General features: G+C 38.7%; 1 protein-coding gene across 9 annotated transcripts in view; it reads right to left on the bottom strand.

The window, feature by feature from the left end:
• LOC115223775 (oxidation resistance protein 1) overlaps nucleotides 1-15000 on the bottom strand; it is a 143045-nt gene that overhangs the window by 111566 nt on the left and 16479 nt on the right. For 7 of the 9 annotated variants that reach the window (XM_036512935.1, XM_036512941.1, XM_036512938.1 and 4 more), the window contains exons 3-7: nucleotides 10405-10590; nucleotides 9006-9184; nucleotides 8498-8581; nucleotides 1601-2238; nucleotides 1-275 (exon numbers count right to left, since the gene is read on the bottom strand). The exon at nucleotides 1-275 is cut by the window's left edge and continues 115 nt beyond it. In XM_036512935.1, coding sequence (XP_036368828.1) covers nucleotides 1-275; nucleotides 1601-2238; nucleotides 8498-8581; nucleotides 9006-9184; nucleotides 10405-10590 — 1362 coding nt within the window. The remainder of the gene's footprint in view (nucleotides 276-1600; nucleotides 2239-8497; nucleotides 8582-9005; nucleotides 9185-10404; nucleotides 10591-15000) is intronic. The other 2 variants (XM_036512936.1, XM_036512942.1) reach the window with 2 other exon arrangements.

Below are 15000 nucleotides of genomic sequence, written 5' to 3'. Positions count from 1 at the left end.
GCTCGTAGATAAATTGTCACTTCCCTGCTGCGAGGGGACACCTGTCGACGGTACCGGCGACTCTGGTGTGCCCTCTGCGCCAGGCGTTGTCTTCTCTGCTGAACCGGAACTCTGGAAAAAGCCAGCAGCATAGTTGTAGATAGCTTTCAGTTTGGGCGACCCTTCCATCATAGAGGAGGTGATTGTGGGGTCTTTTGGTGAGAGCTTTGGTTGTGCTGATGTAGAGTTTAATTCTGGGGTCTCTTTGCTTGTTTGGTCATCTACATTAGAGTCTGCAGAGAAACAAGGAAAAACAATTAAAAACAGGGTTTCTGTTGTTTTTTTTCCTTTTTTTTTTTATATTACATTTTTTGCTAAAGTCTTGTACCTAATAGCTTTGAAAAAAGTGGGAGATAATTTGGGGCATTCTTTGCCAATTTGGTAAATTGACCAGACAGAACTTTCCATTATTGGTCACCTTGAAGTTTACATACTTCACAAATACATTTTGACTAAAGACATGCACACACGCATGCACATACAGATGCACACATGCACATAAACATTCTCTTTTTATTTCCAGCATTACACTGCAGCCACATTGGAGGCACTGCCACAAAGGGTTTAGTAAATCGAAACTGATCCCACATTGTTTTTAAAAGTGACACAGCTGGACATTTTGAGGCCCATCTTGAAGGAGCTAGCTTTAAAACCCAAAACAGAGGTGTGTAGAATATGGCTTTTGTGTTATTTCATCTTCATTAGATTCAAATTCAGTGGAGAAAGAGAACTGGTGGGAGCAAATCGGTCTCTTTTTGTAAAACTACTTGGTAGCAGCAACTTAAACAAACCAAGACACACACGAGAGGTTTTCACACAGTCTTCTCTCTAGCAAATTCACAAAGCATTGGATCAACCCAGTGCGATAAAACACTTGCTCAAGGTGCTGCACAGTGAGACTGAACCCCAAACCAAGATGCTGCAAAGCAAACTGCTTAACCACACAGCCACAACAGTGCCATGGGGCTCTCTTTTTTTTAAAAAGTTTTCCAACAATAAAACTCAGAAACTGGAAGGTTTTTTATCATAGAACCAAAGGTGGTCTCAGGTGGGATGGTATCAAAAGGGTCCATGGGAAAACAACACTTTGGACAGTGTAAAAAAAAAAAGAAGTTACCTTCTTGAATCATGCCGACTCATAAAGGTCAGTTCCCTGGTTTCTATGGCATATAAATTCCTCACCTGGATGGGAAGCCAGTCCTTCGCAGGATTACTCATTTTTGTCAGCTGAGTGGACTGGGGCAACATGAAATGAAGTGTTTTGCTCAAGAACACAATGCGTTGCCCCATTCAGGAATTGAAATCATAATCTTACAATCATGAGTCCAACATCCCTAACCACTAAGCCATGCATCTCCACTTTAGACAATGTGGTCTTGTATTACAAAAAAGGGTGGGTGGGGTGGGAGTTGTGAGGGAGTTGTGTAAAGAAGATACTGAAAGAATTGTCAATCACAGGTCTGTTAGATCAGTATTGACCTTGGGTTAAACAACAACAACAACAAAACCATTTCTGTAACATTTAACCAAGAGTTAGAAACTACGAAAACCAACGACTAACCTTCATTATCAACTTCCGTTCCATGTGTCTCATCGGTAACGATTTTGTGGGGTTTCCTTGGTGGTTGCAACACCAGTGGTGCTTCTGATGCTGCTGACGGTGATGATGACGGTCTGTGGTGGAGGTCCTTATCGGATTCTTCAACTTGGTCATTTTGCATTTCTGCCTGTTTCACGGTGGCATCTGTTGTATGCTCGGGGAGACTGTCACCCGCGTCCCTACCGATACCGTTGCTCTGATGGTCTGCCGTCTCCAATGATAGTCTGTTCAGGTCCCCCTCCACATTCGGCAATCGCTCCATCGTCTTGTCTTCTGTTCCTGGGAGTGTTCCATTGCCGACGCCCTGTTTCATGACGTTATCTGCTGTTGGTGGAATTGTGGGTGTTGTCGTTGTTGTTGTTACTGTTGTTGTCATTGCTGTTGTTGTTAGTGATGCTGTTGTTTGCTGTGGTTGCTGTTGTTGTTGTTGTTGCTCTTTGCTGTCACACTGGCTTGACTGAACGGCCTGCATTATCTTCACCAGTTTGTTGGAGGTCTCTAGGTAGTCGGATTCATTTTCCTGTTTGCTGGTAGCAAACTTGAAGTGGCCCTGGCCACAATACACCTCGGCCTTTGGTACTTCAGAGTTTTCTGAATCTCTGCAACACACCAACAAATACAAACAATGTAACAACAAAAACATCTTAAAGTGCTTCACAATTATGTACACGTATGTTTATAAATACATGTGTGTGTGTGTGTATGTGTGTTTGAAAACATTGGTTTTCATCCAATCACTGAAGTAGGCAATATTGAATACAGTCAGTACTTAGATAGGTGACCACTTAGAAGCTGTAAGCAAAATCTTTAGTTTAATGGTAGTGCCCCAGCATGGCCACAACCTGAAGCTGAAACCAAAAGAAAATATATACACATAGATGTACATGTGCACACGTGTGTGTGTGGTCAACGACTATTGAAAAGTTGCAAAACAACGGAAATTTTAGAAAAAATAAGTAAAGAGTGGAAACTAAACCAGTGAATGTGTTAGATAGTAAGGCACTAAAAGAGAACAACTCTCTCCAGACACAAAAGTATATATATACATAATTATATGTAAAAGTAAAATCTAAGGATCTAGGTGTAGTACAAACTGTATGAAGCTAGTAAGCTTGCTTTGAGCAGTCTGTAGAAGGCATAGAAAACAATTTTCAGGAACAATCGTGGTTTATTGGCAAAGAAAGTTGTAAACTTTTCCTATATTGAAGTTTGATAAGCTGAAGACAGTAATTTATAGTTCACAATTAGCAACTGGGGTTGCCATGTATGAGAACAAAAATCCAAATTTAGGGAACGGAGCAGATCAAATCCAGGCTACATATGTTTCCTAGCTAGCCGAACCTCGGAAGAATCAATTACTCAATGATGGGTACTCCACTAGCTACTCATCAGGCCGAACATACCTTAGTTAAACGAAGGTTACATCATTGTCAAAAGATCCCACGGTAACTTGCAGGAGATTTGATCGGAAATGCACCCCTTGTTGGCAATATAACCTTCATTTTTACCTCCCCCATTCCCTAAATTTGAATATATATATATATATATATAATATATATATATATATATATACTCTTTTACTTGTTTCAGTCATTTGACTGCGGCTATGCTGGAGCACCGCCTTTAGTCGACCCCAGGCCTAATTCTTTGTAAGCCTAGTACTTATTCTATCGGTCTCTTTTGCCAAACTGCTAAGTTACGGGGGACGTAAACACATCAGCATCGGTTGTGAAGCGATGTTGGGGGGACAAACACATATATATATACATATATATGACGGGCTTCTTTCAGTTTCCGTCTACCAAATCCACTCACAAGGCCTTGGTCAGCCCGAGGCTATAGAAGAAGACACTTGCCCAAGGTGCCATGCAGTGGGACTGAACCCAGAACCATGTGGTTGGTAAACAAGCTACTTACCACACAGCCACTCCTGCGTCCCTACCACTCCCACTAATAATATATTATTATATATTAATAATAAGAAGAACAGAGACTTATATACCCAGTTTCATTCTGCAGCCAATCACGTCTTTCATTTCTGCACCTACATGTTTCTGCTGCAACTCAATGCACACTGCAAAATTTTGCATCTTGGTATGCATTTTGGTGTTAATTGCTGCCTCTCCAGGGTGCTATTAACTGCATTTCAGATCCTATGCACACACACACACATAATAATTTTATTTGAGTGTTAACTCTGGAGTCTATTAAGTTCGTCCACGACTTAAAGCTATCAGACAGATGGTCACCTGGAGACTGACTGCTTCGTTAGCTCTTTCATGACCAATTTGGCTGAAACCGGTTCTGGCACTGTAGTACAATTGTCTTGTTTTCATAAGTTTTGAATTAAAATCTTCCACCAAACCTTAGTCACAATTTATGGTCCTAACACCAGCTGAATGATAACTAAGTTATTTTCCTAAATTCTTTGCTATGTAGGGGTGGCTGTGTGGTAAGTAGCTTGCTTCCCAACCACATGGTTCCGGGTTCAGTCCCACTGTGTGGCACTTTGGGCAAGTGTCTTCTACTATAGCCTCGGGCTGACCAAAGCCTTGTGAGTGGATTTGGTAGACAGAAACTGAAAGAAGCCCATCGTATATATGTATGTATGTATGTGTGTATATATATATATATATATATATATATATATATATATACGATGCTGGTGTGTTTACATCCCCATAACTTAGTGGTTCGGCAAAAGAGACCGATAGAATAAGTACTAGGCTTACAAAGAATAAGTCCTGGGGTTGATATTTGATCGACTAAATGCAGTGCTCCAGCATGGCCACAGTCAAATGACTGAAACAAGTAAAAGAGTGTAACTGAAAGAAACACAGAGCAACTCAACAGAAACGTTAGCATGCCGGGCAAAATGCTTAGCAGTATTTCATCTGTTTTTACGTTCTGAGTTCAAATTACACCGAGGTCAGCTTTGCCTTTTCCTCCTTTCGAGGTTGATAAATTAAGTACCAGTTGCATACTGGGATCGATCTAATTGACTGGCCCCCACTACCCCAAAAATTTTGGGCCTTGTGCATAGAGGATAAAAGAATATTGTATTACATATTAACCCTTTTGTTACGAACCCAGCTGAAACCGGCTCTGGCTCTGAGTACAAATGTCTTGTTTTCATAAGTTTTGAATTAAAATCTTCCACCAAAACTTAGTCAGAATTTATGTTCCTAACACTAGCTTAATGATAACTAAGTTATTTACTAAATTCTTAGTTTTATTTAAAGTAACTGAAAGAAACACTGAGCATCTCAAAATAAATACAGTAACGAAAGGGTTAAACACATGCCTGGAAATCCACAAATATCTGCAGAGTTTCTACAATTATACCCAAGGAGAATGGAGCAAGCAAGACCTTTTATTACATCAATTAACAACTGCTTCATCAAAAATTACCCTCATGAGTACCACTACATCATGCATTAATATATGCAACAATTGATTTAGGAGGTGTCATTTGACACAAATTGATTTTAAACCCTTCAGAATCATGCAGACAAGTTATTTACAATAGAAACTTGAATTATCAATAATGTGGTTACATATTGGGTCATCCCATAAATAACGCAGTTTTTTTAATTGCATGAACTAAAAGTCAGAGGGGGATGGGATAAACTACCTGCATCAACTTGCTATAAAAGCAGGCAGTAATTTTACCTTGTATTTGTTCTTAGTGCAAGTTTTGAAGAGTGCAGTTCAATTTTAACAGTTATTTTTTCAAAGCTATAATGGAAGTGACAAAGGAGCATATTTGGCATATTTTGTTTTATAAGTTCACTAAAGGCATCAACGCTATGGAAAGTGCGAGGAATATCAGTGCAGTATACGGGAATCGGACAATAAGCATAAGCCAGTGTCAATGGTGGTTCCAGAAATTCCTAGCCAGAAACTACAGCCTAGAAGATGAGCCTCATCCTGGAAGATCTGTAGAGATAGATAAGGACATCCTGAAAACCTTGGCGGCACAAAATCTCATTGTAACTGTTGCACTAGCAGAGAAGCTTAGATTTGGTCATTCAACGATTCATCAAGTCAGCAAATTGGGTTAATGGGTTCCTCACAAACTTTCCAAGTTTAATCGTGTACAGTGGTTGAATGTGTGCTCTTCTTTGCATGAATGAACCTTTTTGGGAGCAAATAATGACTGGTGATGAGAAATGGGTTCTCTATAAAAATGTCAAGCGCCGAAGACAGTGGGTAGGGAAAGGAGAAATACTGGCACTCCAAAGGTGTTGTTATCTGTTTGGTGGGATATGAAAGGTTTAGTCCACTTTGAACTTTAAAACCCAAACCAAACGGTAACAAAGGAGATCTACTGCGACTAGCTTAAGTCAGCACTAGAAGAAAAACAACCATCTATGGTCTCAAGATGAAAGGTGTTCTTCCATCAGTATAATGACTGGCCACATACAGTGATGATGACATTCCAAAGGCTGGAGCAGTTTGTATGGGAAACAATGCCCCACCCACCATATTCACCAGACATTGCCCCATCTGATTATCATTTATTCCGCAGTTTTCAAAATCATTTAGATGGAAAAAATAAGAATTCTGTAGACAAGGTAAAAACAGTATTGGAGGAGTATTTTTTGTCATAGACAAGTGAATTTTGGAAGAGGGGCCTTGCAAGTCTACCAGGATAGATGGAAGAGCATTGTAGAAAATGAAGGAGAGTATATTTTAGATTATAAAAGAACTTTGTTTATCTTATATTATTTACATTTGACGGATATTTGTCCTCATCTTGTTTGTTGTTAACACAACGATTCGGCTGGTATACCCTCCAGCCTTCTTCAGGTGTCTTGGGGAAATGTCAAACTTGGGTTCTCATTCCTAAGGTATTTTTCGATGTTATTATTATTATTATTATTATTATTACTGTTATTGTTCAGGTCAATGCTTGGAATCGAACTCGTAATCATGGAGTTAGTAGCCTGCACTCTTAACCACTACGCCATATGCCCGTGGGCAATTATGGAGTGAATTTTAAGGTTTATAAATCTAATATTTTCCTATCCTTCCTTATTACCGGTTCCCATATCTGTTCATATCTGCACTCGGTCTGCTTAGGAGGTTGTTGTGTCCTAGCATATGTGCTGCTTCTTTTAGTTTCCGTATTTTCCAGTGGTATTCTCTGTCTATTATTTTAACTTCATCCTACAGGGGGAGGTGGTCTCCATTTTTCCATACAAGATCAGCTATACCCGATTTATCAATATCGCCTCGTGTCACAGCTTTGCGATGTTCGTCTACCCTAATTAATGTAATAATGTAAATAATGCACACAATTCCTCATCTCTTAAATATAGAACTTTGTCTATCTTAATTTTGTAAAAATAAAAGAAGTATAGAAAAACTGCACTATTTATGGGATCACCCAATATATTCAGCTCGTGTGGCTGTTTTATAACAAAAACCCTCTGCTGATAAGAAAAAAAGTGTCTACAAAATTACGTGCAGAACCTCAAGTGGGTTACAGAAACGTCACACTGAGTGTAACCTTGACCAAAGGATCCTGTAACAGTAATGGTGATAATTTTCAAGATGATTTACTGAAACCCGTTATCACTGTCAATCAGATTGAACAGGAGGGTGTCATATTGCCATGTCCAACGACTAGCATACCATCACTACCACCATCATGAACAACAACAACAGCAATTGCTACAAAGGGGAGCGTGGTGAGCTGGCAGAATCGCTAGCACGCCGAGCGAAATGCGTAGCCGTATTTCGTCTGCGGCTACGTTCCGAGTTCAAATTCTGCTGAGGTTGACTTTGCCTTTCATCCTTTCGGGGTCGACAAATTAAGTACCAGTTACGCACTGGGGGTCGATGTAATCGACTTAATCCCTTTGTCTGTCCTTGTTTGTCCTCTCTGTGTTTAGCCCCTTGTGGGTAGTAAAGAAGAAAAAAAAAATTGCTACAAAGGCAAATAAAAAATGAGAAAGAGAAAATTACAGAAGGTATCAAACTTTTAAAATCAGGCTATGAAAGTTAGAGAAAGAGCTGTACTCCACTTGATTAAGTTTGATTTTGTACCAGAAAGTAACCACTGATGTCATATTTCTAATGAGACGGCTGGAGAAACATTTAGCCAGGCATAATTCCCCTCTACTTGATGTTTATGTGCCCCCAAAATGCATCTGACAGGGTTCCAGGCTCTGAAGTCTGGTGGTTACCGAGGAAGCTTGAAGGAAACAAGTGGCTTGTGACAGCTGTACAAGCCATGTACGTAAATACAGTGAATGAGGTGAGAGTAGAGAGTACAGTGATGAATTGAGAATAGAATATAAGAATGCATTCGGTCTCAGAGCTCAAACTGCTACTGATCATTAATAGACATCAAAGCCATAACAAAAGAGTTGAAAACTTATTGTCTGTGCGAACTCTCGTAGGTGATTTGATAGTAGAATTGAAAAAGAAATTTCACACATGGAAGCAAAATCAAGAATTGAGAGGCTTCAAAGTGAATTTAGCAAAGACTAAAGTATTAGACAATAGGAAAAAAAGACAGGACCGTGATACCTTGAAGGAAATGGCCATGCTCAATGTAATGAAAAGGAGTAGGTAAGAATTTCATATATATGCCCAGTGTGAAATACAGACAAACCTGAGATGTAAAAAAGGATCAAAGTGGAGGTAGACTTTGCATGCAATAGGTACACTGGGACAATAGGTATTAAGAACACAAGCAAAATAGACTCTTCAATGTCCAGGTGGCTCTCTAGAGGTAGTCGATAACTTCTGTTACCTAGCGTACCCAATAAGCAGTAAGGAGTGATTGTTTAAAAAGCATAGTAGCCAGAGTAGGAGCTGGTTGGCAAAAATTCAGGGAAATATTACCTCTGCTGGCAATAAAGGGCTTTTCCCTCAGACTGAAGGGCAGACTGTCCAGGACATGATGTTGCAGGATAGTGAGATGAGGGCCTTGAATACAGAGAATTTGTAAATATTAAAAAGAAAAAAATGAAGTAAACATCTAAGCTGGATGTATAATACAAGTTTGCATGAGTGACATTTCTCACAAATTAGTTAGGGGAAAACTGTACTGGTAATGAATGGCATGCGATGTGTATGGTCGAAACCGGTCTATAATGAAGTATAATGTGTTGTAAACAGGAGGATGGTACATGGGGTACTTACATAACAGTGTTGTAGACTGAATGTTGGTGTATATGGTACTTATACAACTGTCTTGTAGACAGTAGGTACTCACATAACGATGTGTTGTAGAATTAATGTTGGTTTATGTGGTATTTGTATAATAGCGTATTGTAGGCAGGAGGTTTGTTAGTGGGGTACTTACATAACAGTGTGTTGTAGGCAGAGGGTTGATGTATGAGGTACTTACACTTGGCCCTTTATTTTCATGGTCTTTAGGTCTCTGTAGATGGCAGCACTGATGATGGTCTCCATGGCTGCAACCATGCCATATTTGTCGTTTCCATGTTCAATGACTAGAGGATCATGGACACTGGGGTCAAACATGATGGCATTTGGTGTCACTATAAGGGTACCGTTTACAACACCCTGAGGAGCAAAATAGTCACAATAATAAAATAATAATAATAATAATAATAATAATAATGATGATGATGATGATGATGATTTCATTTATTTGCCACCAGGGTGAAGGATGAGGGGAACAATACAAAGACAGACATAAAGTGTGGGGGTTTACATATATATGTGTGTATGTTTTTTTTTATTACTAATCAGAAGCTACAGAGTTAGTAAAAGATTGATGGTTTCATACATTTGATTTGTGTCAACACATGAAACTCATGGCCCTTGAGTCACTCTGTAACTTCTGCCAATTAATAAAAAAAAAACATATACAAATATACATACACACACATATATATATATATATATATATATATATACACACATGCATTGCATATTTCTATATGCATGTTTGTGCATGTGTGTGTGTATATAGGTGTGCGTGTATGTGTGTTTGTGTACATATATATGTGTATGTGCATGTGTGTGTATGTGTGTGTATATATATGTTTGTGTGTGTGTTTGTGTATATGTATATGTGTGTGAATATATGCGTGTGTGTATGTGTGTGTGTATATATGTATGTGTATATATATGTGTGTGAATATATGCGTGTGTGTATGTGTGTGTGTATATATGTATGTGTATATATATGTGTGTGAATATATGCGTGTGTGTATGTGTGTGTGTATATATGTATGTATGTGTGTTTGTGTATATATGTGTATATATATATGTGTGCATGTATATGCGTGTATATGTGTGCGTATATATATATATATACCAACCCTATACATACACACATCCAGACACCTCCCACGCACTTTTAGCTGGTCCCTCAACCCATTTATAACCCTATTATCTCCCCTTATTTCGCTCTCGCGTCTCATGTTTGATCTTTGACTCTGGCCGAAATCAGATCGCCATGTTGATCGTTAACTACTGCACGCATTTTTTTTCTCTCCTTATTTCTGTGTTTTTCTCTCTCTGTGTATCTTTCTGTTGAAGAGCGTAGGCTCGAAACGTTAAGACTTGTTTTATTTATATTTCCTGAGCGCCATACTAATACAATTGTTCGTTTGTTTTCCACCTGCCTTCGTCTTTTGTTTATTTTCATAAAGCTTCCCGTTATATATATATATATATATATATATGTAAATGCCCACACACACACACACACACACACTCAGTATACTCATTATCCGAAATACACACACAAACAAGAAAATGGTAATCACCCTTACCTGGCCATCAGTAATATGTTTGGCATCAAACTTTAGGAATCTGCTGACGCATTCCTCATCTAGTTTCCGTGCTTCTTCTTCACTGATTCGTCTTGCGGGGTCATTAATCTCAACAACTTCTTTGGGCGAGAGGCGCTCAGCATGGCCAGGGACTTTCGAGACAGATTTCTCCGACAGAGATACATCCTGCAGCACAAGAATTTGAAAAGGAGGTTTGGATGTGATGAAGCAATGTTGTTCATGTTGTTGTTGTAAGAAAGGAAACAGAAGGGGGGAAAAAGAGAGAGAGAGAGAGAGAGAGAGAAAGAAGGAGAGTGTGAGTATGTGGGGGAGGGAAGAGGAAGAGAGAGAAGAAGGAGAGTGTGAGTATGTGGGAGAGGGAAGAGGAAGAGAGAGAGAGAAAGGAGAGTGTGAGTATGTGGGGGAGGGAAGATGAAGAGAGAGAAAGAAGGAGACTGAGTATGTGGGAGAGGGAAGAGGAAGAGAGAGGAGAGTGTGAGTATGTGGGGGAGGGAAGAGGAAGAGAGAGAAAGAAGGAGAGTGTGAGTATGTGGGAGAGGGAAGAGGAAGAGAGAGAGAGAGATTTAAAGACATATACTTGTTCTTTCTATCATCATACTCATTTGAGTATGAGTGTACAGTGGAGTGTACTCAAGTGAAAATTTATCACAAAAAATTGTGTGTGCAGATAGAGTGGAGCACTGGTGTTGTTTAACACCATCAAGTATATCCGTGGTGGCCACCTCCTCTGAATATTCATGACTACATTGTTCAAAGTGTCCTTCCATTTTTAAGACATTAAGATGATTTGGCTGCTTTTTTTTAGTAGGTTGAGTGACCATACTGTAGCACTTCATCAGCTCATAGAATGTATAGTTAGGTATGAGTATGGGTATATAGTGCAGTATACACACTTTGTCAGCTGAGTATATACTTAGATATTGATGTATATTACTGTATACACACTGTCAATGCACTGAGTGTATATTCAGTTACAGGCGTATAATTTGTCAGCTCATTGAGTATGTAGTTAGGTATAGGTGTATAGTGCAATATACATACTATTGTCAACTCACTCCGTGTAAATGAAATATGTGTGTATAGTGCAATATATATATATAATATATATATATAATACAAATAAGAAAATGGTCTATCACAGGTGAGCTGCAAGATGCAGGAGGAAAGAGTGAAAGAAATTTGTGGCGAAAGAGTCAGCAGAAGTTCGCCATTACCTTCTGCCGGAGCCATGTGGAGCTTAGGTGTTTCGCTCATAAACACACACATCACCCGGTCTGAGATTCGAACCCACGATCCCTCAACTGCGAATCCACTGCTCTAACCCCTAGGCCATGTGCCTCCATAAAAGGTGTATATGGATCATTTTAAACATTAAAAGATTACTATTATGTAGAACCACTTTAATACCTCATCTTTACTTAATTAATAAATTATCAGGAGGTCTCTATGAAAACCACTCAAACCACTTACATGTGGAGTATTATCTTGAAAGATATACATACTATCTATTGATTGAAAGTAATGAATCAGAAGCCTGGTAATAAGCTAATGATAATACACAGACACAATTAAATAGAAATATACCAGGAAAAAGTGTGTACTGATATAAGTAGGTGTAATAGTATAAAAATAATGCATACAGATATATATATATATACAAAAAGGGGTAAAGCACTTGACGTGTAATCACAGGGATGTGAGTTCAAGTCTCGTGGCTGGCCGGTAACATATTTTTCTGCAATGTATGGATAATTTATCCTGATCACGCTATTTTATTAGCATTATCACGCGTTTGAGAATAAAAAAAAATTATTTCTGTATCTTTCCATATGTATATACATATGCATATACATATGAGTTTCAGCTCACGAGCTGTGGCCATGCTGGGGCACCGCCATTTGGTGTTGCTACATGATTTTACTTCACGAATGCTTTTTAGCAATTGCCATTTGGTGCATGAGAGAGTTCGATGCAGCTGCCCTCATCTGCACCTCCTGCCGTGAAGTGTGTGTGTGTGTAAATATATATATATATATATATATATATATATATATACGTGTGCTTTCCTAACTCACTGAGTATATATTCAGGTATGGATATAGAGTGTTGTATATACAATTGAGGGTGGGTGTATATTAGAATATATCACTAAGTTATACAGGGAAGTCTAAACACTAGTATGGATGTATAATGGAGTGTATAGTAGAGTACACACAGTAATTTGTGTATGACTGTATAGTGCAGTATGTAGCAAAGCTTAAGTGTATAGTATAAGTATACAGCCCTTAATTGAATTTAGGGTTGACAGTAGGGATGTAGATGGGTGATTCAATAGGGTATATGGAAATCATGAAGGAAGTCTTTAGCTTGTTACACAACTTGCAAGAGATGGGAGCCAAATCTCCCCCAAAACTGTACCTATGCCACTTTAAACAAAGAAGGGCTACATAAGAAAATGTATTCCAAAACACCAGTTAAAAAAAGACAGGGGCTGGAAAACAACAACAATAACAATCATAACAACATGCTTCCACATGCAGCAATCATGAAGGAAGTACAAGTACCGTAAATCCTCAAGTATAGTCCGCCCTTGAGTATAATATGCAGGGGATTTTTAGGGGGGGTTGTAGCTCTGAAAAACCTAAACCTTGTGTATAATACGCACCCCTTCTCTAACTTGAGTCAAGGAGCTCTATATAACGTCCTTGGTTTGTAAAAATGTATACGGTAACGTTCTTTATTATTATTGTATATATAACATAAGGCAAATGTGTAGCTTTTTTGTGCATTTTGTTTGCAGAAAATAAAGAAATAACAGTAATAATGTTTAATAAATGTTGCTTACTGCAAGTTATGGATTATTCTTTTAGGACTTCATTGCTTTCAGGCTTAGCTGAAGGTATTTTCGCACCCGACATCACAAAATGTGTCTGAATAAACATTGCTGGACAGCAAATAGAGACTTGGACATTGCTTAGAAAATATTTTTCATTTTTAACCTCGTGTATAGTACGCACTAGGGATTTTGACCTTTAAATACCCCTGATCCTACATGTGAAGCTGGGTCTTCTATAAGCAAATTTTGTCCCTGATGCTTACTACCATAAACTAATTTTAATTCAGATTGTCTATCCTCACTCCTCTGTTGATGTTCACTTTACTTTTCATCCTTTTGGAGGTCAATAAAATAAGTACCAGTTGAATACTGGGGTCGATGTAATAGTAGAAAGGATTATTATTATGGCTTAGTGGTTAGGGTGTTGCACTCACAATCGCTAGATCCTGAGTTCAATCCCTAGACCGGGTGGTGCATTGTGTTCTTGAGCAAAGCACTTCATCTCACACTGCTCTGCAATCACTTCAACACCTGACATGTGGCACACCTGTTGCACCTGTACAGACAACATTGATTTGATGGAAACAGATTGAGCGAATGTGTGGCATGAACATTTGATCACTATACACAAATCATTGGTGCAGGTCATTCAGCAAAAACTGAACGCTCATACGCTGTCTTCGATGGGAGAGTCCATTACTTTTGCTGTAAAAGGCATTATCATAACAATGGACTGACTGGTTTCAAATATTACAAGTTTTAATGCACTAAAAACATGTTTTTTTTCCAGAATATGCACTGCTGAAATTAGGATGCATCTAATATGCACCATGCATCTTTTATGCCATCAAATACAATTATATATATATATTTTTTTTCCTTTAAAGGCTCTCTGGCCTTTTTACAGGGGTCTCCAAGATGTGGGGTATAAAGGTCATCAAGCGGTAAGAATTTGTGAGAAAGAAAGAAGACAAAAAGCACCAAAGAAAGGTGGTTGTGCATTCCATGTGTGTCATCACAAGCAAACCATGAAAGGGAGTTTGAATAAGGACAGATGCAGAGTGGAGGAGTTGTTGTTGGAATACTTTAGATCAAATGTCTGAGCAACCAGAGCTGGCTTGGGGCTAAATAACAGTAATGGATGTGACTTTCTAGCACTAAGTATCATGGGATGATAGAATTCAACACTGGAATTAGTATTCCATTGTTTGGTTACTGTTTGGCAATCTACCCATGACAATCTCACCTATTTTCAGGCATAGTCTATTAGTGTATAGTGTATTCCATACTCATACTTAACTACATTCCACTGTACACACTCATTTTTTTTTTTTCAAACTCCACCCGTCTAACACCCGTGGACATGTTTACAAAGTCAGAAAACAGCACAGCTCCCATGACTTTAGGAAACATTTTTTCACGCTGAGAGTTGCTGAAGCATGGAACAAACTGCCGGCATCAGTTGTTAGTTGTCGGAGCACTGCATCCTTCAAAACTTCCATGCTTCCTGAGATTTGCCAACACTACACCTGATTTTCTCCCCTCCATACACACACAAGCATGTATCTGATTCATACATTGTTCGCTTTCCAGACATTTTTACATTACTGCATGTACTTTATACGCACTTTCTGACAAGTTGTGGTGCACCTGAGAACTGTATACAATAATTTCATTATTCATCATCATCGTTAATGAAATTATTGTATACAGTTCTCAGGTGCACCACAACTTGTCAA

The sequence above is a fragment of the Octopus sinensis genome, linkage group LG24 (genome assembly GCF_006345805.1).
Source record: "Octopus sinensis linkage group LG24, ASM634580v1, whole genome shotgun sequence".
NCBI classification, from domain to species: domain Eukaryota; kingdom Metazoa; phylum Mollusca; class Cephalopoda; order Octopoda; family Octopodidae; genus Octopus; species Octopus sinensis.
This window is presented reverse-complemented; position numbering and strand designations above follow the sequence as displayed.